Source organism: Chionomys nivalis, chromosome 1, assembly GCF_950005125.1.
Source record: "Chionomys nivalis chromosome 1, mChiNiv1.1, whole genome shotgun sequence".
Lineage (NCBI taxonomy): Eukaryota > Metazoa > Chordata > Mammalia > Rodentia > Cricetidae > Chionomys > Chionomys nivalis.
In genome coordinates this window covers 163,657,664-163,685,483 of record NC_080086.1, presented here as the reverse complement: position 1 = coordinate 163,685,483, position 27,820 = coordinate 163,657,664, and the positions used below count along the sequence as shown (strand labels likewise).

Below are 27,820 nucleotides of genomic sequence, written 5' to 3'. Positions count from 1 at the left end.
CCAATAAGAGGCCGGAACTAATGGGCCAGGCAGTGTTTAAAAGAATACAGTTTCCGTGTAATTATTTCGGGGCATAAGCTAGCCATGCGGGCGGCTGGGTGCCAGGGACGCAGCCCCGCTGTTCATGTTACAACACCTCCGGATGGTCTTATGTACAGCCATCTTACTTAGGAGCCTGACGCAGGCTCCACTACAAGCACACAGTACCAGGAGGGAGATGGTGACTTTGCGGATCCTACAAGAGTAGACAACTGGGTAATGGCAGCCAGCACACAGGTGCCTTCGGATTCTCAGGGTGCGAGGCGACTTGAAAAAATGAGACCCACTTTTCCCAGCCAATCTAGATGACTGAGACTCAGAAAGCTGACCGTTATCTGTGGTTTTGAAAACAGGTCATTAGAAAAGCAAGAAGGCAATTTTTTTTAAATTGTTTTATTTGGGAAAAGTGCTTCTTACAAAAGGGCAGCTGCAAAATACAGAGACCTCGGCAATGATGACTTGCTTTTCTTAAGTGAAAGAACGGGTGGGTCCCGGGGAGGGAAGGCAGAGGGACAAATCCGAGCATCAAGTTATTTCCGGAAACAGCAACAAAAGGCAAAGGTGAAATCCCAGCAAGAGATTCTAGCAACTTAGCTTCTGCTTGTCTTGCAGGTAGCCATGCCCTCCCCTTCCTTTAGTGAGAGGGGTTATTACTACAGCAAAGAATTCTTCTAGTATCATCAACACCTCATTTTGGAATTCACCTGTCTACTTTCAATGATGGAAACGAGGCAGATACCCACAAATCCAAACAACAGAACCCTCAAAACGAGGACAAAGGTTTTTCCAAAAAGCGCCTCAACTGAAAAGGCTAGACCATAAAACATTCAATACAATGGTGTGTCCAAGACCCAGCTTGTGCTGCTAAGGGGACAAGCAGGTCACTTACCCTCTACAGATGATCCACTTCTCTAGCATACAGACAGAGCTACTAGCACTGCTATGTTACCAACTACTGACACACTCTTGGTCCTTACGAGCTACCTGCCACACACGGCTGAAACCACTAATCCATCTCTGCCCACTAAGGCTAAGAATACTGCACCTGTGCACAGATGGGAAGCTGCTCACATGCTCGATCACGCTCAACACCAAGTCCACTGATCCTCGGGAGTTACCTGCCAAGTCTGCATTGATGGAAGGCCGCTGCATCCTTGTGTTTCTACATTTTCTCACATTAGCCTTAACACGTTTGCACCTGGTTCTGGTTACTCAGTAGTATTTCTTGCGTGCAATTAAACAAGAGCCCCAAACCACAGGACAAGCACGGGTGATGGGGATTCCAGGGCAGGGAACAGACATAAAGCACCAACGTGCAGCTCTCACAGGAACCTCCAGGAGCCCTCCTACATCTAGCGCAGAGAACAACTTGCCGTCTTAGGTCCCTTTTTTCCCAATTGCCCCTATCCTTGGACCCCCAAAGCATACTCAGTGCTTCTTCCTTTGAACTTAGGGTCTCAAATCGAGTGTGCAAAAATCCATGAACACAACCTGGCTGAAAACAGATGGCGCGACAAACCTACACTAACTGTCTGACAGTTAAATTCATGTTACAAAAAAACTAACTTGAAGATTTATTTTTGTAACTTTTTGAAACAGAAAACAACACACTCTTGGGGGAAGGTGAGGGGAGAGGAGCAGGCCCTGGGGAGTGATGACACAGCACCTGGAGTTCGAGAGGCCTGCCTAGGAGAGCCTCACACACTGCCACACAGCACAGGGGACAGCTACTGTCTGAGGCTCCGCAGACCAGTTCCCACGCCACGCAAAGCTGCTATAGATCCAAGTCATAAAAATCCTCCAGCTCATCGTGAAACAAGTCCCACTCGTCCTCAGAGTCTGTCAGCTCGTCGTCCCCACCTGCAGCCAAAAGCATAAGCAACATCTCGCCCAGCTCAAAGGTGACAACCTCCTCTTCGTCGTTGTCAAAGGGGTTGTTCTCTCTCTCCTCAATGAGCTCCCAGAAGTGGCTCCTTCGTTGGGCCTGTAAGAAACAAGGCCATGATAGGGTGGCACTGTCGAGCAGTGGCTTCTGTCCTGTTGCTTATGAGGCAACCGTGTGGCCAGAGGGCACGGCGAACCAGACTCCTGTTAATCCACCTTACCAATGCCTCCCCTCTGGCGAGTTAGACTTAGGGCTTTGAGCGCTTTCCTACCCCTCCCGGTTTTCTGAGGTGGGACTCCTTCACTCTGGCCTCCCTCCCGGACCTGAGTGTCATTCTTCCCCTACCCCAGTATGTGCAGGGCTCAACTGACAGTGTGGCATTTCCCCTCGTTTAGAAAAACAGTTGAGAGTTACCCGGTATCTGCTTGATGTTCCCACTTTCTGTCTCTGTGGCTCCTCTCTACGGCCATCAGGGTACGCATGCTTGTAAAAACAGTTCCCTCCAAATGGGCAGCTCCCACGTCCTTCATCAAAATACCTGCACGCCTTGTTGCTGGAAAGGAAAATATCGCAACCCTTATTCACAGTAGACTTCAGGCCTGCATTGACTTATCACTGAGGCAGAACCAAGGTGTGCAGAGCCCCCCAGATGTGATCTTAGAAATGTATGCTCTAACACTGGCCAGAAACATCCCTCCTTAAACAAACGTATACGGCTTGCCAGCACTCTAACACCAGTACACGGGAATCCCAGTACACAGGAACTCATCGGGCAACTCTTAAGACCCGGAATGAGTTAGGCTTCAGCTAGGAGACTTCCTTGGAATAGTCCCTCGGCAGACACCCAAGGAATGTGTTAAAAGCAAGAGACAAACTGGGTAAGCAGTGATGGGTGACAAAAGAAAGCAGCCTGGGAGGTCAAGAAAAGAAGGGGGAGCTAGGAGCACATAGCACAGCACTGCTCTAGCCAAGGGAGCCAGGCTGCTCATACCTCATGGCCTCCTTGTATTTCTGAATGAGTTTCTGCTTCTCTTCTTTCTCCTCCACCCAGTACTCACTTGGAATGACAAAGTTAGAAGTGATCCGGCATTCGGGGCAGGACCTGGGAAACAATGAACAGGCTGCAATGCACGGTCCCCTCTCTAGGCCCGCACTTCAAGACACACCCTGGTGTGTCACCGAGACTTAGAGAAACTGACAAGAACGTGAGCATTTTCAGAAAGGGGTTCCACAAAGTCACAACTGACCCTTTCTTTGGAGGAAAGACAAACTTCATAAATCAACTCAATGGCTAGCCAGTTCAAAAAACAAAAACAAAACTTAAGTTTAAAAAAAAAAAAACCAAAGGGGGGAAAAAACAAAAAGAAGACATTTCACACAGACTCCTTTCGTTTAAATAAATTTATTTCTTGTAACTTTGCTCTGTTTGGATTGTGTGGCTTTTGTTCAGTTATGAGAACAGTTTTTAAAGGATGGTGGATTATTGGCTAGCTTAATGAATGGAATAGGAAAGTGGAAAATGTAAAAGGCCAAGAAACATACATTCAGAGCTAGATACGTTTGTTCACGAACTCTAACTGTCGAATCCATTAAACACAATCTCCTCAAAAAACACGAAGAGTCTACTAACTGATACACAGGGTTTCCTCATTTAAATAAAAGAGACAGACGAACTAAACTAGCAGCTAGCTTAAGTACAAAGAAGAAATCCCAATTAGAACGCCCAGGTTCACGATAAAATACATGCATTTAAATGTGGTCCTTCTGGTTGGAAGTTGGCACAAGATACTAAATTCTTCCCGAAAATAGAAAGCACAAACGAAGATTGGGGAGGAGTCTCACTTTATGATCTTGCTTTCAAATTGTTTAGCACTTCTCCATTTGCGGATACACTTGAGACAGTAGGTATGGTTGCAGTTGGACAGGATCCCAAAGCGGCGCTCGCTGGGGTTGGCTTTCTCATAGACCACCTCCATGCAGATCCCACATACCATGTCCTTGCTGCGTTGCACAGCAAAAGAGAGCTCCATGTCCTTCTCATGGGCCTCAATGCAAGACTGCAAGAAGGGAGAGACAGAGGCACAGTCAGGCGGCTGCAGTTCTCAGACTCCACAGTCAAGTCGCCTATCCTGCCTGTCTCTGACCTGGAAGAACGATTTGTTTGTTAACAAGCACAGCAGGTCCAGGTAGCCACTGTGGGGTCAACTTCTGAGACCCGAAAAGATTATCCAATTCCCTTTACCCAGACCTGTAAAGCTCGGTACCCACAGTTCTCCCGCAAAGACCCTACCAATTCCATATATGTTTCAGTTTCTGGATGGAAAATAGAAAAACTAGGACTAAAACCTTCATTTCAAATCTGTCAAGATTATTAAACACTTGGGAGGTGAAGGCAGAAAGGGCAAGAGTTCTGTAGGTTAAACTCATGCTACATGAGACCTTGCCTCCAAAGAAAAATAAAGGCTACAGGTGTGGTGGCATACACCTGTAATCCCTTCACCTGTGGAGCAGAGGCAGATAGATCTGAGTTGGGTAACAGCCTGGTCTACATTCCAAGTTCCAGGACAGTCAGGGCTATGTAGAGGGACCCTGAATCAAAAAACAAAAGCAAACAAGAACAAAATGATGAACAGTACTCGGGCAGTGGTGGCGCACGCCTTTAATCCCAGCACTGGGGAGGCAGAGGCAGGCAGGTGCCCGTGAGTCGACACCAGCCTGGGCTACAGGACAGCTCAGGCCATTAGACAAAGAAACCTTGTCCTGAAAACCAAAAAGAAACGAAACAAAAACAAAAAAAGATGCACACAGTACTAGGTCACAATTAGGCAGGGACATTATTTCCTTATCCCTGTAAAGGAGGGTGGTCTCAGTGGCACGCACTTGCGATCCCCAACATTCAGGATGCAGAAGCAGCAAGAATCCCACAAATGTGAGGTTCAGCCAACCTCAGTCTATGCAATGAGTTGTTCCAACCAGGCCATTAAGGGCAATATCAAAAGACATTGTCCCTAAAAAATTAAAACACTAAAAACTTTACTGAGAATATTTACCCCACACCACACAATTCACCCATTTACGTGCAATTAGATAATCACTGGTACTTTCAGAGAAATATAATACTTATAGTTTAATAAAGAGTTTTTTAATTACGTAGGTGTGGGTGTGCGCGTGCGCAAGTGACTACAGGTGCCACAGGCCAGGAGTTGGATCTCCCTGGCCTGCAGTTACAGATGTGGGTGCCAGGAATTAACTCAAGTACCGTCAACGAGGCTAAGCTACCTCTCTACCCGTATTATCAGAATGTGCTCGTTATTCTTCATAAGCCATCCTCTTAACAGTTACTCGTATGTGGGCAACCTTATTCTGTGGTCTGCCAATTCTGTGGCTTTGAGACTAGCTTGAAGGACTCTCTTTCCAAGGTTACCTGTTATTGTACTGCTGAGGTCTCAGCACCCATCCCCAGAGACTGTATGAATGATGCTGTTATCAAATAGGGCACTGGCCACTCAAGTCTAGCAACCCACACATAAAGGTGAGGGGAAAGGAACTGTCCTCTGACTTCTACAAAGGTGTGGCATGTGTGAGCTCAAAGTGCGGGGCTCGAGAGACGCCTTGGCATTTAAGAGTACCGAGTGCTCCTGCAAAAGACCTGGTTCAGTTCTCAAAACAAAGGCAGCTCCATAGCTCTTGTTCCAGGGGATCTGACACCTTCTGGCTTCTGTTAACACTGTGCATGTGGTGAACCAACAGACAAACATACACACTCAACACCCATACACATAAAATGACAAATCAAAGCCAGCCAGGTACTCAAAGTGCTAAGCAGAATCATCAGCTGACCCAGTGACTACTTCCAAAGGATAACCAAAGCAGGGTCGGCCCGATATACAGCTTAGTAGATCTGAGCGCCTACTGCCAGGCCTGACAAGATCAATTCAATCTCTGGGCTCCACTTAGTTCATCCAAGCTGTCCTTCGACCTCTATCCATGTGTGCTGCCATGCAACCCTCTCCACTATGTTAATTAATGTAATTAATGTAAAAGTCTAAGATAAAACACACGCTCACAAAACAGAAATGTTCATAATGTAGCAGTCACACCTAATAAAAAGTTTAAGAAAAAAAGAGAAATCTGTATAAAGATGAAATCATCTAAATAGAAAAACACAGGATTAGGGTCGGGAGGACTACTCAGTCAGGAGAGTGCTCGGTGTACATATAAGCGTAGGCGCCGGGCAGTGGTGGTGCACGCCTTTAATCCCAGCACTTGGGAGGCAGAGGCAGGCGGATCTCTGGGAGTTCGAGACCAGCCTGGTCTATAAGAGCTAGTTCCAGGACAGGCTCCAAAACCACAGAGAAACCCTGTCTCGAAAAACCAAAAAAAACATATAAGCGTAGGCTCCTAGGTTTGGACTATCGGTATGCATGTGAAAGCCAGAGACAGCAACATGCATTTGTAATCCCAGCACAGAAGCATGGAGATGAATAGACAGGTCATCTAATTGGTGAGCTCCAGATTAAGGCAGAGACCTTGCTTCAAAAATTAATGTAGAGGGGCTGGAGAGATGGCTCAGTGGTTAAGAGCATTGCCTGCTCTTCCAAAGGTCCTGAGTTCAATTCCCAGCAACCACATGGTGGCTCACAACCATCTGTAATGATGTCTGGTGCCCTCTTCTGGCCTGCAGGCACACACACAGACAGAATATTGTATGTATAATAAATAAATAAAAAATAAATAAATAAATAAAAATTAATGTAGAGAACAAGAGAGAGAAAGACACCTAATGTTAACCTCTGGCCTCCATGGACACACCTGGAAACATACCATGTAAACAAATGTGTAAATCACACATTCAGTAAGCAACCACAAAATGAAGTGCTGATACACACTCCAACAGGGAAAACCTTGGAAACATCCTGCTAAATGAGGAGCAGTCACTGAAGGTCATATATACTAAATGAATCAGCTACATAATCTAGAATTGGCAAAGCATCTGGAGAAACAAGGCAGATCCACTGTTGCCAGGAAAATAGAGCAGAGGCTGACGACTCAGTGGGTTTAAGGTTTCTTTGGGGATGAAAATGACCTTAGAATTATGGTAATGACTGAAGAATTATGAATATATTAAAAAGCAATGAAATATGCATTACAAAAGAACTATAAATCTCAGAAAAAGTATTATTAGTAAAAAAGGATGAGTAAAACAAAGCAAACCGGGTGGTGGCGGCGCACACCTTTAATCCCAACACTCGGGAGGCAGAGGCAGGAGGCCAGCTACAGAGCGAATTCCAGGACAAGCTCCAAAGCTAGAGAAACCCTGTCCCGAAAAAAACCAAATACCAAACAAACAAAAAACCCCACACCTTCTAAAAACCCATAGTCAGAGGTTCTGGAAACAGAACTCTCTTTAGGAAAGAGAGCATTACTATAGCCCTCTCTTCAGACCCTCTTGCCCTTGGCCTCCACAATGCCGGGATCACACGGGTACATCAACACTTAATTCCTCCTTCCTCCATCACTTACTTTTATGTGTTGTGACCTCTGGGCAGCATCTATTGGGTGCAGGACCTGCAGGCCACACATGTCACAGGAGTCTCCGTGGAGATACACACAGTTTTCCCCATAGCGACACTCTCCCACGGCAGCATAGGGGCAAAGCTGCTTCTTCGTCTCCACCGCAGCGGGCTCCTTCTCTGACTCTTCCTTGGTCACTGAGCCCTGCAGGGGTACTTCAGTGCAGGAAGGGGCAGCTGAAAATGTTCAAGATGGTAGTAAAGGTCCAAATACATAAGGCACAAATACAGAACTACAATTGTAAGGTCTCAGAGAACCGCTTCAGTGAGACCTAAAGTCAGACGACTCAATTTCTACTTTCTCACCAAGCCCTAATTTTGGTTTTTCAAGACAGGTTTTCTCTGTCCCCTTAGTTTTTTGAGACAGGGTTATACAGTCCAGGCTGGCTTAGAACTTGCTGTCTGCCTATCTCAAAACATCAACTGATGGAATTACAGGTATACACCACCCCCACTCTCCAGTTCCATTTTCTCGGCCCCCCCAATAACTCTAGGCTGGCCTTGAACTTAATCCTCCCATCCCAACCTCTCCAAAGCTGGTATTACAGGTGTGTGGCACCAAGCCTGGTTTGGATGTGAATTTCTTATTAGTAGGTATTGGTTAGTGGGGTAGAATGGGCCAGGAGAATCAGGAGTTCAAGGTCACCCTTCACTATCTGAGGAATCTGAACTACCAGAGCTGTGTCAAAAAACCACACCAAATAAAGGACTGGCGGTGGGCTGAGTGTTAACTCAATAGTAAAGCATTTGTCTAACGTGTGCAAAGCCCAGGGTTTGATCTCAGCACCACCAGGAGCAGGCGGGGGACAGCATTCGGAGACATTTCAGTTTTTAAACATGAATTAGAGTTCAAAAAAATTCTTTTACTTCATCTCTCTTAGATAACCCAATCTAAAGTGTCGACAGTGCTAAACTCAAACACTGCAAGCAGGAAAGCTAAACTGGGTCCCCATGGCCTGTCACTCAGCCCTTTGACTGCATTTTACAGGGTCCCCACAATACTTACTGCGGCCACAGTAAGGCTGCCCGGGTACAAACTCAATGGCATTCACCCAGTCCTCTGAACCTGCTCCTACACCTGCAAAGTTTGGGTTTCTTGACTCTGCTTCGCCTGGATTCATTTCAGCAAGTGCTCCAACTCCCGGAGAGAGACTTGAGGAAGCAGCAAGGGATGGTTTCGCACTCAGGTCTGTTGCAGTCACTTCCTCCTGTTTCAGTGGCTTGCTATGTTCGTATCTGACACACAAAAGGAAGCAGTTATTGTCCACCTACAGAGTCCCCGGACTCTTCAAATGTCAGCGTGAACATAAACATCACTGGAAGCAGCTTGAGCTTGTCAAGATGGACTCGTGTGTGCATGTGAACCAATGTTTGTGCGTGTACACAGAGGCTCAAACACACATGTAGATCCTAGGGCCAGAGTTAACAGGCAGTTGTGCACTGCCCAATGAGAGTGCTGGGATCCAAACTCAGGTTCTCTCCAAGAGTCAGCGTTCTTAACTGCTGAGCATTTTTCTAGTCCCAGGTAACTTTCAGAGATGGTTTGGCTATGTAACTCACGCTAGCCTCATGATCATTATTTAGCTCATGTGGGCTTCAAATGCACAGATCCTTCTGCCATAGCCTCTCAAATGCTGGGACTACAGGCATATCAACATACCTGGCCTGATTTTCAACCCTGTAGTGCTGTGGACTGAACCCATCTTGTGAACCTGAACAAGTACTGGGCTATGCCTTCAGTTGGACATGGAGCCCATGATGGTGTGTTTCGAAAGCCTCACTGTGATGTCATACTGTTGATCAAAGCTTGAGAGCAAGACTTAGCAAACTTCACAAGGTCAAGTACAACCAGAGGGTCAGCTATCTGGAAGACTGAGGCAGGAGGATTTCATGTTTGAGACTAACCTAGGAAACTTGCTGAGATACTGCCTCAACAAAATTTTTTTAAACGTTTTTGTTTTATTTATCTATTTATTATGTGTACAACATTCTGCTTCCCACACACCAGAAGAGGGCGCCAGATCTCATTACAGATGGTTGTGAGCCATCATGTGGTTGCTGGGAATTGAACTCAGGACCTCTGGAAGAGCAGTCAATGCTCTTAAAACCTCTGAGCCATCTCTCCAGCCCCTCAACAAAATTTTTATAAATGACTTATTTTCTATTTTATGTGTGTGGTGTTTTACTGCATCTGTCTGTATGAGGGTGTCAGATCCTCTAGGACTGGAATTACAGATGGTTGTGAGCTCTTATGTGGGTGCTGGGAATTGAACCCAGGATCTCTGGAAGAGCAGTCAGTGCTTAACCACTGAGCCATCTCATCAGCCCCTCAAAACAAAATTTAATAAGGGGTACCTCTGCATAATCCTAGAACTTGATCAACTAAGGAAGGCGGATTCTTATAAATTTGAAGCCAATTTAGACTACGAATTGAGTTCTACCTCCTACCCCCTTAAAAAAAAAACAGACTAAAAGAAAGTTAAACATGTTCAAGCAATTAACATTTTTTTCTCACTACCTGGTAGTAAACACCTACCAAGTACTATGAACTTGTGTAATTTACTGTAAAACCAGTACAAATGATGTAAGGTCTCTTTACGAAAGGAGACTGTTGACATGGATACCAGTTAAGCAGGGTAACAAGCAAGTGCCTCTGCCACCACTTTGGAGGTCTCAAAAAAAAAAAAAAAAAAAAAACGGAGAAATACGGGCCGTGATGGGACACTCCTTTAATTCCAGCACTCAGGAGGCAGAGGCAGGCAGATCTCAGTGAGTTTGAGGCCAGCCTGGTCTACAGAGCTAGTTTCAGGACAGCTAGGAAGAATGGCTTTGACAATCTTTTTTTTTTTTTTTTTGGTTTTGCGAGACAGGGTTTCTCTGTAGCTTTGGAGCCTGTTCAGGAGCTAGCTCTTGTAGACCAGGTAGGCCTCAAACTCAGAGATCCGCCTACCTCTGCCTCCCAAGTGCTGGGATTAAAGGTGTGTACCACCACCACCCGGCCTGTTTCGGTTTTTCAAGACAGAGTTTCTCTTTATACCTCTGATTGTCCTGGAATTCACTCAGAGATTAGCTTGTCTCTGCCTCATAAGTGCTGGTGGTTTTGTATTTTATTTTGGTTTCGTTTTGTTTCTTTGGCATCTCATTATATAGCCCTGGCTGTCCTGGAACTCACTGTGTAGACCAGACTGGTCTCATACCCGAAGAGATCTATTCACCTGCCTCTGAATCCAGAGTGCTATGATTAAAGGTATACACCACCAGTATACCCAGCTCAAGACATCACTCAATACAATGTACGTCGTATAAAACCATGCCTGGTGGCTTTGACTTTTTTTTTTTTAAATATTTATTTATTTATTATGTATACAATATTCTGTCTGTGTGTATGTCTGCAGGCCAGAAGAGGGCACCAGACCTCATTACAGATGGTTGTGAGCCACCATGTGGTTGCCGGGAATTGAACTCATGACCTTTGGAAAAGCAGGCAATGCTCTTAACCACTGAGCCATCTCTCCAGCCCCTTTTTTGGTTTTTCGAGACAGGGTTTCTCTGTGGTTTTGGAGCCTGTCCTGGAACTAGCTCTTGTAGACCAGGCTGGACTTGAACTCGAGATTCACCTGCCTCTGCCTCCCGAGTGCTGGAATTAAAGGCGTGCGCCACCAACGCCCGGCTGGCTTTGACATTTTTAAATAGTTTTAAAAGACATTTTTTCTTTTCTATCCTTTTTCCTTTTTTTCATTTGTTCTGGTTTTTCAAGACAGTGTTTCTGTGTAGCTCCAGCTGTCCTGGTACTTGCTTTGTATGCCAGGCTTGCCTAGAATTCAAGGCATCTATTCACCTGCCTCGCCCTCAGGAGTGCTGGAATTAAAGGTGTGCACCACTCTGCCCAGCTTAAGACATATTACTTAACACAATGTAAGTTGCATAAAATTAAAACTGTAGTCACCCAAAATAAAGTTGCAAATTGAAACACTGCTGTATCCATTAGTTTATGTTATCTATGGCTGGTTTTTGCCTGAGAAACCACACACTTTGAGTCAAACACTGTACATTCTTTCCCCCCTGTAGATAAAGTCTCCCAATCCAGCCTATAAAGATCCTCACATCTGCTAGAATCATGAGTCCCTGAGAGAGTCTGTTATTACAGCTACTAAATTACAAGAGGATGTGACAAAATTGCTGGTTCTTTCAGAGTGTTACGTGATGAAAAAATGCTGAGAAAACAGCAGATTCTTCCATATTCTGTATCAATATAGTATAACTTCTTATATAAAGAACTTCAATGAGACTGGCAAGATGACTCAGTGGATAAAGGCACCTACCTACCACTAAGCCTGATGACCTGAGCTCAATTTCTGGACCAACATGATAGAAGGAGGATTCTCTAAGTTGTCCTCATTCTGCCTCATGGTCTACTCCCTACAGCTCTCTGCTATCCTCAATATTCCATTCCCCTCCCCAAGCCACTGAGGGCCAAAACTCCCCACAGTGAGCCTTGTCTATAAGATCCAAAGAAACTTTCCTGCAAAGAACTGCTCCTTCAACCCAGGGTGTGACATCCTGACATATACTCCTTTTAGCACGGCAAGGAGACTAAACACTAGACTCGGATATCAAGGGATCCATTTCTGGCCCTTATAGTTAGTGGGGGGGGGCTTGCTTTTTAACCAATCCTTACAAATTCAGCTAAGTCTGACTTCCAAGCATTTGAACCTAATAGCTGACTATCCGTGTGTACGCGTGTTATGTGTCTTTCTGTCCACCTATCTATATGTGGCTGTGATACTGGTATTAAATAGACCGACGGATTCCACCACACTATCTTTCTATCCATCCTTTTATCCACCCATCCATCTGTATGTGGCAGTGGCTCTAAGTCTGACCTAGTATGTGGTTTTTCAAGCATATTCAAGACTCTTCTCCAACAGTAAAGTCCAATACCTCTTCCCTTCATGTGGCTGGACTTACAGACTTTGTCCAGACTTGTGTGAAAGTGACAGCGTGTGTGTGTGTGTGTGTGTGACTCCTGAGACTAGGTCGTTTGCTGAGCCCTCGTTGACTGCTAGCACTGGAGAAAGCAATACAAGGACATGACAGCAGCCATTGGGAAAGGTCCATTAGCAAGGAGTCAATCAATGTCTCTGCCAGCAGCCACATCACTAGTGATTCCCCCATCTGTCAAGCCAGTAGATGACTGTCAGTCACCCTGGCCAAAACCCTGCCATCCCTTAAAGTCTCTAAACTAGAACAATTCTGATCGCAGGCCTCCAGAGATGATAATAAATGTATTAACTTGCTACCATTGAGTTACTAACTTAACAGCAGGAGACAAATAATACATCGATGCCTTCTAACCGGAAAGATCTGCTCTATTCAGCTTCTGCATAGAGCCCACTATGGGAACAGATCAGGTGCCAGGCTTATGACAGCGATACCATGCCTAACGAGATTGCTTAGTACCAAATCCCTGTTGGTGTGCAAATACTTCAGAGGTACTCCGGGAAAGCACTGCCTGGAGCGCTCCTCCCTAAGCTTATGTTGTTTCCTGAGCTTAGGCTATTCAATAGTTTTAGACCAACGGTTGGCTGTGAATAATGAGGCCCTGGGCTTTATCCCCAGAACTCAAAGGGTGTGAAAGGGACTAGTGCAGTACTCCAAATGCCCAGACCCATCTCACTCACAATCCACACGAGGAAAGGACATCTAAATAAACTAGTCCCGGTATCACAAAGCTCACACCAACCTTTGTCTGTTTTCCTCCTAGTTTTTGTGACAGGGTCTCACCGTGCAGTCCTGGTTGGCCTAGAAACTTACTATGTAAACCTGGCTGGCCTCAAACTCACAAGACATCCAATACCTGTGCTTTAACTTTTGGTTTGTTTGGTTGAGAGTTTTTTGCACTACAGTCCAAACTGGCCATGAGAATCCTGTCTTAGTTTCCTATGTCTTGGGATTAATAGGCATAGACCAACACATACAAATTCACCTTTGCCACACTTAAGAGATTAAGTTTGGACACTTTGCTCCACGAGCATCAATTAAACTTAACCACCGTATTCCAAACATACTTCAACATGTGATGCAGTCCCTAGATTGACTTCTGTTGGTGTGCTAACATTCCTAGGAATGTTATTGGTCTTCTTCAGCAGTAACCATGGCCTGAACAAGACCTTTGTTACTCTACCACTAACTATAACCTCAGTCCATTTTCCCTTCAGAGTCAAGGTTGGACTCTGCAGCCCTAGCTAGCCTCAAACTTGGTTTTTTCCAACTCCAGTCTCCAGTAGCAGGGTTTATAGGCATATGCCACCACAGCTGGTCCAATAACGACTTTTCAAAGCATAAGCATTTATTTTTAAGAGTGCTCTGTATAATGCTACTAGAATTATATCTACAAAGCTACTAGGATTATATATTTTAGTTTCATTTCTTCCTCAGCCCACCCTTGAACAGAAGCCTTACCTGCAGCGGTCTCCGTACACACAGCACCCTCTTTGAAAATACTTGCACACTGCACCGTATGGGCTGTCGGAAAGGTCATGCGAGTATCGACAGTTATCTCCTTCCTTACAAACCCCATGCATAAAATATCTGTAAGACAAAGAACCAGAAAACTAGATTAGAAGACTAAAGCCAACTCTCAAAAGAATCCATTACCACCACATTCTCCGGGCATGCTCACAACTATCCAGCTAACACATGAGGTCAGTCTAGGCCGGGTGGCCAGGAATACCCATTGGGGTTCACAGATGCAACATAGGGATCAAGGTACCTACCTGCCCCTAAAAGCTGGATGTTTATACAGGGTTCCTTTTTTGGAGGGTAGGGGAGGAGTGAACTAGGGTCTCAAACACACAAACACTATCACTGACTGAACTGTCTTCCCAGCCACCCAACTTGAAGATTTTAAACATTTATCTTGTTCACTGAAGGTCAAGTCTGACCACTGCCCTCGATTTCGCAGTGCCCACTAACTTCAGCTCCTAACCACGATGATCTGCAAAGCACATCAAAGAGAAGGAACCACACAGACTAGAAAGTGTCAGGCTACAACAGCTTATATTTTACTTTTGTCAAGGCAACAATTTTAATTCTTTAGAAGCCACATGTGAAAAATAAGCAAATAGGCCAGCAAATTTAAGGAATTCTAGGCAGGCAGTTTCTCAACAAACAGCAACAGCAGCACCATCACCTGAGCATTTGCTACATGTGTGAACTGAGATCCTACCAGCCCTTCCTGGTCGTGTCCCCCCTCTCTCCCTCTCCCCCCCCTCTTGTTTTGTTCTTCTGTTCTTCAAGACAGGGTTTCTCTGTAGCTCTTGTAGACCATGCTGGCGTCAAACTCAGAGATCCACCTGCCTCTGCCGCCCAAGTGCTGGGATTAAAGGCATGAGCCACCACTGCCTGGCTCTGGCTGTTTTTAAAAAGGTTTTATTATGTACAGTGTTCTGTCTGCATGTCTGCCTGCAGGCCAGAAGAGGGCACCAGGTCTCATTACAGATGGCTGTGAGTCAACACGTGGTTCCTGGGAATTGAACTCAGTCAGGATCTCTGGAAGAACCTCTGAGTCTTTCCAGTCCCCTTGCCCAATTCTAAATAAATTGCACTGGAGGGGCTGGAGAGATGGCTCAGAGGTTAAGAGCGTTGCCTGCTCTTCCAAAGGTCCTGAGTTCAATTCCCAGCAACCACATGGTGGCTCACAACCATCTGTAATGGGGTTTGGTGCCCTCTTCTGGCCTGCAGGCATACACACAGACAGAATATTGTATACATAATTGTCAGGAGCCGTGTCCCCCCAAAATTTACAGGAAGCACCGCCGTGAGGAGTTTTTACAGAGGGCTTCACTTTCCAATTGTATTGAGAATAGTCTTATTGACCAAGCCTATCTCACACCCAAATTAACTGTTAATAGAGAGTTATCTGTTAACGGAACCTGCCTCACATTCCAAACTATCTAGAGAACTAGGTGGGTCACCTTGTGACTTCCCGACCAAGGAATCTTGACCTGACCCATCGTAACCTCTTGGACGTGACGGGCGTGGACCACGTGGCAAGACCCCGTGCCCCAGCCCCCTAAGCTACTCATCCAGGGGCTATATAAGCTGTAACCATGACTCTAATAAACGGAGGCTTTGACAAATACGCTTAGCCTCCTTCCTGCTTATCAGCCTATGTCTTTCAGGTGGTGCCTCTCCGTGACCCTGGAATAACTGGCCAGCCAGGCGGGTTACAAACCCTAGACAGAGTAACCCGTCGAGGCGGCTACACATAATAAATAAATAAATATTAAAAAAAAATAAATTGCACTGGAGATGAAGGGGTGGAAAGGGTTATTTGTAGAGCCCTCTCTCCATCTGCACATTAATTCTGCCAGTCCATTTGTCTATTCCCTTGATCCCCGAGCAGGACAATGAAGGTTACTTTTTGGCATGCCAAAGGAAGATAACTATTTCTTGGGTGTAAATGTGGTTGGTCTGTCTCACAGAGCACTCTTCCAAACCCTTGAGCCATAGCTATATGAAGAGCACAGGGATAAACAGCAGTAGAGACAGTTCCACAGATTCCACATCCCACTGAACTGACGGCTATATTGAATGGCTTACAGAAGAGCTAAATGTAGCACAGTGGAAGAGTGTGAGCTTACATGTGACCCCACAACAAAATAAAACAAAGAAAAAGCTGCCTGGGATTCAAATGAGTCTGAGTCTATACACATTACCTGCAAATGCAGAGACAACAGAAGAAAAAGAATCCCACATCTTGTTGGAAATTATTTCAATTACCAAGATCCTACACCCTAGAATTGCAGGCTATAATATAACAAAGCAAGCCGGGCGGTGGTGGCGCACGCCTTTAATCCCAGCACTTGGGAGGCAGAGGCAGGTGAATCTCTGTGAGTTCGAAACCAGCCTGGTCTACAAGAGCTAGTTCCAGGACAGGCTCCAAAGCCACAGAGAAACCCTGTCTCGAAAAACCAAAAACAGAACAGGGTGGAAAAGATAACTTGGTGCTAAGACTGATAGCCTCAGTTTGATACAAGGGATGGACATACAGGAACTTGACTCTTGTGACTTGCCCTGACATTCACACACACACACACACATGCGCAAAACACACACACATACAAATAAAGCATTAAAAAAAAAGAAAGCCCCAGCCAGCAGAATGTTTACCTAGCATGCACAAAGTTCTGGGTTCAAGGTCTAGTATGAGTCGCTCTGCTAGTGTTCACTGTGCAATTCCACCAGCACTAAGGTAGGTGGAGGCAGAAGTTCAAAGTCATCCTTGGGTACCTAGAGTGTACAGCAGGGCTGGGCTACATGAGACTATGTTTAAAAACAAAAACCTCGGGCTGGAGAGATGGCTCAGTGGTTAAGAGCATTGCCTGCTCTTCCAAAGGTCCTGAGTTCAATTCCCGGCAACCACATGGTGGCTCACAACCATCTGTAATGAGGTCTGGTGACCTCTTCTGGCCTGCAGACATACACACAGACAGAATATTGTATGCATAATAAATAAATATTTAAAAAAAACCCTCAAGTCTACACCTCTTTATTTTAGAAGGGAAAATAAAGGGGTGGAGATGGCTGAGTTGTTAAGAGCACACACTACACTTGCAGAAAACCTAAGTTCAGTTCCTAGCACCCAAGTCAGACCCGACTCCAGAGACCTGAGGCCTCTACTCCCTACAGGTACCCACATACATGCGCACATACCCACAAACTGACAATTAAAATAAATCCTAAAACCAAAACCAAATGGCTGGGAATACAGCTGAGTTGTAAGGTGCTATGTATCTGACGTCCCAAGTTTAATCCCCAGCACAAATGAGAAAAAGAAAGAAAGAAAGAAAGAAAGAAAGAAAGAAAGAAAGAAAGAAAGAAAGAAAGAAAAAAGTAAGAAGAAACAAATGCAGTTCCTCTGCAAGAGCAAGTATCCTAAACCACTAAGTCATCTTTAGAGCACCACCCCCCACTTTGAGACAAGATCTCACTACCTATCCAGAGATCTGCCTGCCTGCTTTGGCCTTCTCAAAGTTGGGATTAAAGGTATGTATCACCACACTTGGCTGATGTGTATACCATGTGTCTCAGATAATATTTTAAATCCCTAGTGGGGAAGCATCGTGATCTAGTCTTCTTTACTCTCCCTGTAGTACCTCTCACTCTTAAAGACACCCAAGTACCATAGTACATCGTTATCAGTAAGCAATAAATGTACCTAGGCAGAATTATCTTTACAAAACCATCCAAATGTATATAGCACCCATTACCTAAGAAAAAATTCTAAAGGAGAAAGGAGAAAAAAGAAACCTAACTATTTGACACAGAGTAGGGTTAAATCTGCAACTCCAGGTATTTGGAGAGCTGAGTTAATATTACTTAAAGAACATTGCAATAAATATTCTATCTCAAAAAGGAGAAAAATGAGGCTGTTGGTGCAAACCTTTCATCTCAACACTGGGGGGCGGCAAGCAGGTAGGCTAGAGTTTGAGGCCAGCCTGGATCAAAAAGGAATAATGTAAAAGAGTAAAAAGAGCCTCTCTTAAGTTTGGTTTTTCGAGACAGGGTTTCTCTATAGCTTTGGAGCCTGTCTTGGAACTAGCTCTGGTAGACCAGGCTAAACCTTGAACTCAGAGAGATCTGCCTACCTCTGCCTCCCAAGTGCTGGGATTAAAAGTGTGCACCACTACCACCCATTAAGAGAAAACAAACACAAAAGCTGGGTCTGACTCCTACACAATCTTAAACAATCTGGTGGCTAAAGCAAAGGGATTATTGAGTTCAAGACTGGCCTAGGATACACATAGCGGGACTGTCTCCCCACTTTCATACACCACAAAGAAAAAAACCCACTGTGATTGGCAAATAGGTTTCAGAAGACAGGTGACATACACCTTTGATCCCAGACAGCTCGGGAGGCAGGAGTGGGCAGATCTGTTGAGTTTGAGGTCAGCCAGAGCTATATAGTGAAACCCATTCTCAAAAATGAATAAATTCCACTAGGGCAAGCGACTTCTAGAACCTGTTTGAAAGGTACACTGTGATTCCAGAGTTCCATTAGCCATTTCTTGCTTAAAAAAAAAAAAAATCAGAAACTTGGGGCTGGCATGAAGCTCAATTGGTAGGACACAAGCAGTCCTGAGTCCAATTCCCAGCACTCCAGAAACCCGCATGATGATCATGCCCATGATCCCACCTCTACTGTGGCACTGTGGCAGAGGCAGAAAGATCAGAAGAAAAAAAAAGCAAATTCTTGCGACCTGCAGTTCAAGGCCAGTCTCCAGTAACCTGACTCCCCATCTCAAAGAAAACAAAAAAACAAAGCCAGATATGAAGTCACATGACTAGAATCTCAGGTCTTGGGAGATTGAGACAGGAGGATCTGAGGCCAGCTAGACTTTGCCTCAATAATAAAGATAGATAATTTGGAGGAAAGAAACCTTAAAATTTTTGTGTTATCTCAACTGCCAGAATATTCATTTATTATTGTAGAAGCATTCTGATACAGAAACATCTAGGTTAAAAACTACAGTTTGGGAGCCAGTGTGATGGCTCAGTAGTTAGAACGGTGGCTCCTCTTCCCAGGACACAGGTTTGATTTCAAGCTCCCACACGGGGCCTCACAACTGTTCTGACCTCTTCCGGTTTCCCCAGGCACTGGGCATGCGTGCCACAGACATACATTCCGGCTAAACACATAAAGTAATTCACAGCATTGATGGCTGTGGTTAAAAATGAGTACTGAGGCACTCGGGAGGCAGAGGCAGGCGGATCTCTGTGAGTTCGAGACCAGCCTGGTCTACAAGAGCAACCCTGTCTCGAAAAACCGAAAGAAAAAAGAAAAAAAGAAGACTTGACTTTGATTAGCAATACCCACCTCAGGTGGTGCATAGCTGCCTGTGACCTCCAGCTCCAAGGGGACTGGTGTCTCTGGGCTCCGTGGGTGACCATATTCACATGGACATGTGGACATACACACTCACACAAAATAGAAATAAATCTTGCCATTCTGGTCTACACATTGACTTCCAGGTCAGCCAAGGCTACATGGTGAAATTCTGTCTCAAAAAGCCAGTAAATACGACAGGTGGTGGTGACACGCGCCTTTAATCCCAGCAGGCAGACCTCAGTGGTTCAAGGCCATCCTGGTCCAGGACTGTCTTCATCTCACACCCAGGGCAGCAAGAGAGCAGTAAGGATTGTCTTCACAGTACCTCTCTAAAATGGGGAAAGCCAGCCTGTTGGTGGCAGTATAACACTGTTTCTCAGCAGAGGCACTTGTTTCTTAGGCAGCACAAACAAAACACAACTCTTTCTGAAACGTTAACAGTAGCTAATGAGAAGACTGAACAATTAAAAATGAGGACGGGGCTTGCTGAGGAGGCCTACAGGAGGCAGGCAGATCTGTGAATTAGGGGCTCAGTCCGAGCTACACAGTAGGATCCCTGTCTGAGAACAAGGAGAGCATCCCTGGCTGGAAGAGCTGCTTTCACAGAGGACCCAGGTTTGACTGCCAGCGCCCATGGTGGCTCACAACCAACTGTAACTCCAGTTCCAGGGGACCTGAAGCCTTCTTCTGGCCTCAGTGGCTACCAGGCATGCACGCAATACATTCAGGGAAACACTCATTCACATTAAAACGTAAATTATCTTTTCAAAACTAAAAAATAGGGGCTAGAGAGGTGACACATTGGTTAAAAGCACTGGCTGCTCTTCCAGTGGTCCCTAGTTCAATTCTTAGTACTCACATGGTAGATCAGTCTATAACTGCAGTCCAATGGGATCCAATGTCCCCTTCTGGCATGCAGACGGACATACAGATAAACCATATACATAGATAAATAATGTAGCACAAACAATAAAAACCCAGAGACAGATATTGGGGTTCAACCCGAAAACCAGAAAAGCAAAGCAGCAAAGCCACTAAAGAAGTCTTACCTCTACCAAGGCTGGTCAACAGCAGACTAAGCAGAGTCTGCCTCTCTCCTATTTTATATTCCCTCTAGTGCTGAGAAGAAAGGCATGTTGACTTCCTAGTATGGGGGATTAAAGGTGTAGGCCACCACCACCGGGATTGATTTCTGCATTGCTATTGGGTAACCTAGGGTGGCCCAGAACTCAGAGATCTGCTTTGTCTCCCAAATCCTGGAATTAAGGGTATAGGCCACCACTGCCTGACCTCTAATGGCTTAGTTCTTCCCTTCTGATCTTTAGGCAAGCTTTATTTACTAAAATAAAATGTCACTATAATATAAATCTTAGAAAACAACAACAACATTCTTATCTAAGCAAGTAACTTTAAAGAGGGATGTGCCTGAGGCTTAGAAAACACCCTTGAGGGGCTGGAGAGATGGCTCAGAGGTTAAGAGCATTGCCTGCTCTTCCAAACGTTCTGAGTTCAATTCCCAGCAACCACATGGTGGCTCACAACCATCTGTAATGGGGTCTGGTGCCCTCTTCTGGCCTGCAGGCATACAGACAGAACACTGTATACATAAAAAATAAATAAATATATATATACATATATGTATGTATATATATATATATTTTTTTAAAGAAACACCCTTGAGAGCCGGGCGATGGTGGCGCACGCCTTTAATCCCAGCACTCGGGAGGCAGAGGCAGGCGGATCTCTGTGAGTTCGAGACCAGCCTGGTCTACAGAGCTAGTTCCAGGACAGGCTCCAAAGCCACAGAGAAACCCTGTCTCGAAAAACCAAAAAAAAAAAAAAAAAAAGAAACACCCTTGAGAGGTGGTGCGGAGCCAGCTCAGCAGGTAGGAGCACAAAGGCAGTTGGGTTGCTAGCACCCCCCAAGGCAACCAACTCCTAAGGGCCTGTAATCCAGTGCAAGGGGAACCTGACACCTCAGGGCACTAGTACCTCCAATCTGCGCCTTCTCTCAGGAGTAGGTATAGCTACCAAGCACACTGAAAAATATTATAAGGAACACGTCTGCAGTGAACTCACAGTGCACACTGAAGTCCATTTGCTGAAAGTCTGAATAAGGTAGTCCCAGAAAGAAAAACATGTTCTAATAGGTCCTCTCCCTTTAGTAAGTTACAAGTGTACTTTAAAAAATCCATAATGGGGGCTGGAGAGATGACTCAGAGGTTAAGAGCATTGCCTGCTCTTCCAAAGGTCCTGAGTTCAATTCCCAGCAACCACATGGTGGCTCACAACCATCTGTAACGACGTCTGGTGCCCTCTTCTGGCCTGCAGGCATACACACAGACAGAATATTGTATACATAATAAATAAATATTTTAAAAAAAAATCCATAATGGATGCATGAACGTGTGCATGTAAACAATTTCTACAATTTTAAGATTTTATTTTTATTTTGTGTGTGGGTGTTTTGCCTGCATGTATATCTGTATCTGTATTGTATGCTAGCAGTACCAACAGAGGCCAAAAGATTCTCTGAAACTGGAGCTACAGTCAGTTGTTAGCCACCCTGTGGGTGCTGGAAATCAGACCTGGATCCTCTGGTCAGGCAGCAAGGAAGTGCTCTTAACCACTGGGCCATCTCTCCAGCCCCAGTGCACTTTTTTTTTTTAAACGAAGGCAGAAAATTATTAAAGTCCTATAAAAGAGTTGTATCAACATCAACTGGAGCATTTATTAGTTATGCAGGGCACTGAGGAAGAGCCCTGCAGCTATAACAGAACTCTGCTTCTCTCAAAGCTCAAAGTCTAGAACAAAGATTTCATAGTTGTTATTCCTCTGTTCAAAGAAGACTTTAAGAGATCATGTTGTTGGCAACTAGAAGAGAAAACAATGCCAAGCATTTACACCTAAAGCATATCAAATAACCTGTGTTTCCTAATTAGGCTGGTGTAGTCAAGACATCCTGCCTCCAACTACCAACTAGCTGGAGAAGAGATGCAACTATCAAGGGCTCTATGTGCCACCATAAAGGGCTCTACAATTTTATAGATGACCAGGCTAAGCAAACGCTGTGGAGAAGGGCACTTCTTTGACACCAATCCTAAAACGGAAGCAGGAGTATCTCGGAGTTCAAGGCCAAGTGCTGTGTAGTGAGACCCTGACTTCCTGGTTTTACCTGTACTTTCCAAACACTATTTATTACTATAGGTGTGGCCACCATGTGAAACTCTAAGTTTGTGTCTTTGTTTCATTTTCTAATTTACCTAAACTAAGCCATCTTGCTGATCCTAAGCCTGCATCATTTTTAAGTGTTCAGACTGTTTTCTTAAAATTTACCTCAGCTGAAGAGGCCAGAATGAGTTCCAGGACAGCCAGAGATACAGAGAAACCATCTTGAAAAAACAAAAACACCTATAATTTTTTGAGACTGAACCATCCTATGTACCCTAGGGCAGGCACATGAATTGCCATATTTCCTAGGCTAGTCTAAAATTCAAGATTCTTCTGTCTTAGCCTCCCCAAGCCAGGATACTCAAAGTTTTGTGCATCTGTATGCAAGACTAGGGAAAGAAGCTCTCTGAGTCATCTCTCCAACCTCCAAAGAAAATTTCTTTTTAGACATAAAAGAAGCGTTCACAAACAACTAACTGTTCCAAAACACCTAGAAAACTCCATTAATTCAATGAACCTTATGGAGCTGGTCTTGGCCCAAGCTTATAATCAGCACTTAAAATCAAGGCACATGCCCTTAATCCCAGTACTCCAGAGGCAGTGGCGGGCAGGGGTCTGAGTTTGAAGCCAGCCTGGTTCCAAGACAGCCGGGGATAGACAGAGAAACCCTACCTCAAAACAAATATGTCAAGGTAATTTCTGGCAGCATAGGGCGTTCAAGGTCACCTTATGCTAAATAAGACCCACTTTGTTTTTAAAGACCCTAAACTGGACGAGATGGTACACGCCTTTAATATCAGCACCAGAGAGACAGGGGCAGTTGGAATCTGTTAACCAGGCGGCGGTGGCGCATACCTTCAATCCCAGCACTCGGGAGGCAGCGGTGGGGTGGGGGGTGGGGTGGATCTTTTGTGAGTTCCAGGAGGCCTGCCTGGTCTACAAGAGCTAGTTCCAAGAAAGGCTCCAGGGGGCTGGAGAGATGGCTCAGAGGTTAAGAGCATTGCCTGCTCTACCAAATCCCAGCAACCACATGGTGGCTCACAACCATCTGTAATGGGGTCTGGTGCCTTCTCTGGCCTGCAGGCATACACACAGACAGAATATTGTATACATAATAAATAAATAAATATTAAAAAAAAAAAAAGGCTCCAAAGCTACAGAGAAACGCTACCTTGAAAAACCGAAAAAACAAAAGAACTCTATGTCTGTGTTAAAGTCAGCAGGGTCTACAGAGTTATGTTCCAGGGCGGCCAGGTTACACAGAAAAACCCTGTCTCAAAAAATAAAATAATCGCCGGGCGGTGGTGGCGCACGCCTTTAATCCCAGCACTCGGGAGGCAGAGACAGGCGGATCTCTGTGAGTTCGAGACCAGCCTGGTCTACAAGAGCTAGTTCCAGGACAGACTCCAAAACCACAGAGAAACCCTGTCTCAAAAAACCAAAAAAAAAAAATAAATAAATAAATAAAATAAAATAATCAATTTTAGAAGACCCTAAATGTAGGCTCTAAAAGACGTCTGGTGAGGAACTAGAAAAGAAGAAATAAGGAAAAGTAAAAAGGAAGCAGGGGAGAAGACAAACTTTTTTTTTTTTTTTTTTTTTTTTTTGGTTTTTCTAGACAGGGTTTCTCTGTGGCTTTGGAGCCTGTCCTGGAACTAGCTTCGTAGACCAGGCTGGTCTCGAACTCACATAGATCCGCCTGCCTCTGCCTCCCGAGTGCTGGGATTAAAGGCGTGCGCCACCATAGCCCGGCGAGAAGACAAACTTAAAATCAATCTCAGCCCTGGAGATCGATGCAGAAGGATCAAGGAGTCCCAAGTCTTTCTGGGCCACAGAAGCTTCTTCATCACACACCCCACACGTTCCTCAAAAGAATAAAAAAGGGAATGTGGCAAGATGTCCTTGCTGATAAAAACGATGGCTGAGTTTGATTCCTGGAACCCACAGGAAAGTGAAAGAGATTAAAATTGTCCCCTCTGACCTCCACAGGTGCTCTCTGTGGCCCGGGGACAGTATCCCACAGACTATCATACACACACTACCGATTACTTAAGAAAGGAAAATGTTGAAACAGAACTTTGCATAGAAGCAGGCATCTGCCAGAATGATAAAGAAATCGATAATGAAATGTTATTTGGCAATGGGTATTCAGAACTAGACTAGATGAAGATAGTAGATGAGAAAAAAAAAAGTCAAGGTACTTAAAATTTCATTGAAGCCCGGGTGTTAATTAACACTTGTTATTTCAGCACTGGTCGAGGCTGGAAGATGAAGTTCGAGGCCAGCCTGATCTACAGTGCAGTTCTAGTACAACCGGGGCTGCAAAGCTGGAACTTGCCTCAAAAAAGAAAAAAAGACCAAAAGACCTTAGGATAGAAATTCTTCAGTTTCGTTGTTAATGCCAACAACGAGTTCTTCGGTGGGATCAAACAGCCTTTTGCATTTGCCTATAAAATGTCCTTGTCGGACAAAAAGTGGTTTTTCCTAGAAAAGCTTAACAGTCTCTCTTGATGGTTAAATCAATATAGTCGGGTGTGGTATCATACGCCTGCAATCCCCGCACTAGAGAAAAGGGCTTGCCGAAAATACTAGGGCAGTCAGGACTATATATAGGTCAACCTGGGCAACACAGCAACGGTGTCTGTCTCAATAAAACACCCTCCCCCAAATCATTAATACAACAAATACCCTTCAAATTTTATAGCTGGGGAAAAAAATTTCATGCGTGCTGTATAGCCGCCACCTGATCATTCATTTTTCGAATAATTTCGTTTCGCTTACCAAACCAGAACCAACCCTCTCTCTAGGATTTCTTTTCTCGCAAAGTGGATCGCCGCTCAAAGGGACAGTAACAATAATGGCAGTTCATAAAACCAAGGGTGGAGGAGGCAAACGCCGGCTCCGAACGCTCGGTTCGGAGACAAAGCTCGGAACCGCCAGCCACCGACTACATACAAAGGAATACAAAAGCGGCTGCTCCCGGCAGGGTTGGGGGGGGGGGCCGAGAGCAGAAAAGACGTTACAAACGGATGGCCGGGCGCGGAGGCCCCGGGGCCGGCCGAGCTCGCCGGGACCCTCGGAGGAGCTCAGGGCGCCCGGAGGATCGTTGGAGCCCGACTCGCAGCGGCGAGCTCGCGCCGCATCCCGGGGAGGGGGACGCCGGTCCTCACCGCACGCACCGGAGCGCCACTGGATAAGGGGAAGCGGCGGGACCGCCCCGCAGTTCGAGCCCGCAGTCCGAGCCCCGCAGCGATCCCGCCGACGACCTCCGCGGGGGTTGACGAGCGATGCTCTGCGGCCGAGCGGCCGCTGCAGGGGACCCCGCGACGCCCGCCTCCGCCTCCTGCTCGGCCCCGCAGCCCCCGCCCTCCGCCGCGCCACGCAACGTCCTACCTGCAGGTGACCTGTTTCGTCCAGCCGCCGCCGCTGCCGTCGCTGCCGCCGCCCCCTCCGCCCGCCCCCGGGGACAGGGCTGCGACTGTGCGGATAGGGGTGAGGGAAGCCGCTGCCACCGCCGCCGCCGCTCCTGCTCCTGATGTTGTGGCTGTTGTTCCGGGAGCCGCAGCCTCCGCCATTACTGTTTATCCCACACAGCAATGGCCCCGGAACTTCCGGGATCACATAGTTCCGGTCCGGCTGAGAGGGTGAGGACAGCGAAGGGAGGGGAGGGGAGGGAGGCTGTGGAGCCCGAGCGCTCCGCTCCGTCCCCGTGCCGCGTCGCCGCTGTCTCCGAGCACTCGGGCCTGGGCAACTGCGGGCTCCGCTGGCCGCCCGCGGCCCTCCCCCCGGCGATGCTGATTGGTAAAATCTAAGGCTCCGCCCTCAAGGGGCGGGGCCGCGCGCGCTAGCCAGGTGTGCTCGGATGCTCCAGACCCGAGCCACCAGAAGACCACAAACGAGAGCCGACCTCAAAGCAATGGCTGATGAGGTAGATGGTGCGGGGAAGGCCTGGGTGTGTGTCTGCTCTTTCCCTAGTATGAACTGGATACCTATTGTGCTTCTCACTCGGGAGGACAGTGGTCCCTATCTCACAGGGACTGTCCGAATCCCTGTTGGGAGTACCAGGCAGGTGTGGTGGCAGACATCTGTAATCCCAGCACTGTAAAGGGTTGGACATCAAAATCGCTGAAGTTCGAGGCTAACCCAGGCTACATAGTCCCTGTCAAAAAATAATAGTATTTAAATAAATAATGAAATGGTAATGTGAGGTATCCCATGTTTGTAATACGAGTGTTTCGGAAGCTAAGGGAAAAGGATCACAGGTTTGAGGCCAATCTGGACTCCCCTGCAAGACTCTGTCAATAAACATACAGTCTTCAAGGGCATGTTCCAAAAGGCTGGTTCCCTGCGACTAAGCCCATTCTACCAAAGTTCCCAGCGCTCTTCAAAAGTTATGAATTCACCAATAGATTAATCCACCGATGAGGTCAGTACTGCCATGATACAATCGTTTCTCCAAAACTGTCCTGACAGCACTGACCAGGGAAACCAAGGCTACATCATATGAACTTTTTTGAGGAGCATTTTAGACCCGAAGTGCTCTCTCTCTCTCTCTCTCTCTCTCTCTCTCTCTCTCTCTCTCTCTGCAGTCCCCCACACCTGAGCCCGTTACCACGCATTGTAAAAAGCTCTTTCATGATAGTCTGAGTGGGCAGTGTCTCCGGTTTCACTTTGTGTGGGGGTCTTGTCCACTCTTTGGCCCTCTGGTGTCCACAAACACCTGGAAGGGAAGAAGGGATCAGGGAGCCTTCTACCACACAGGCTTCGGGAAGCCTCTCTTTTGCAGCTGCCTCCGAAGTCAGGAAAGACTGTTCCACAGGAGAATGAGACTGGGTTCAGAGGCCAGCATAGAAGCCCTCAAGGCAGAGCCCTGCTCCTGCTTCCCTTCCATAGTCTCTGAGGACACTGCCACCAAGAAGCTGTGAAAAGGAAGATGTGTTTGAAAGCATCACAGTTTGGCAGGGGCAGGAGTGGACATTCCAAACAGGGAAAAGGCTTTCGGCATCCTCTCCTTGGAGGACCCATGACCAGAGCACGGAAAGCCCACAATGACTTTAGAATACAGGAACCCCCTTTATTTTATTTTTTAATCAATTCAAAAGTTTATCAGACATAGGGAGGAAAAAGATATCTCTAAGTCAATTCTTATTAGATTTCCTAGTAAAATAATACAGTTGAACAGAAAAGCACTATACTTTTGGTCTAAGATACATTGTTGAGGGGCTAGAGAGGTGGCTCAGCAGTTAAGAGCACTGGCTG

The 27,820-nt window shown here is 46.0% G+C and overlaps 1 protein-coding gene and 1 non-coding gene across 4 annotated transcripts; both read right to left on the bottom strand.

Annotated features, from left to right (window-relative positions):
• Positions 1-425: 425 nt before the first annotated feature.
• On the bottom strand, positions 426-26,335 carry Mkrn1 (makorin ring finger protein 1). 3 transcript variants are annotated; one of them, XM_057783054.1, is made up of 8 exons: positions 25,955-26,335; positions 13,960-14,088; positions 8,504-8,733; positions 7,448-7,674; positions 3,767-3,981; positions 2,916-3,026; positions 2,339-2,477; positions 426-2,023 (listed from the first exon to the last, which is right to left on the bottom strand). In XM_057783054.1, exons 1-8 carry the CDS (start codon positions 26,134-26,136, stop codon positions 1,814-1,816), a joined length of 1,443 nt encoding a protein of 480 aa, XP_057639037.1. In that variant the 5' UTR covers positions 26,137-26,335; the 3' UTR covers positions 426-1,813. The 3 variants fall into 3 exon arrangements, with proteins under 3 accessions (XP_057639037.1, XP_057639045.1, XP_057639040.1); XM_057783062.1 differs by lacking the exon at positions 25,955-26,335 and adding an exon at positions 25,732-25,912; XM_057783057.1 differs by lacking the exon at positions 25,955-26,335 and adding an exon at positions 25,741-25,871.
• A 1,162-nt stretch (positions 26,336-27,497) lies between these two features.
• LOC130889689 (small nucleolar RNA SNORA71) lies at positions 27,498-27,628 on the bottom strand. Its single transcript, XR_009058624.1, has one exon. It is a non-coding gene; the product is annotated as a small nucleolar RNA SNORA71 (small nucleolar RNA).
• Positions 27,629-27,820: the final 192 nt, after the last annotated feature.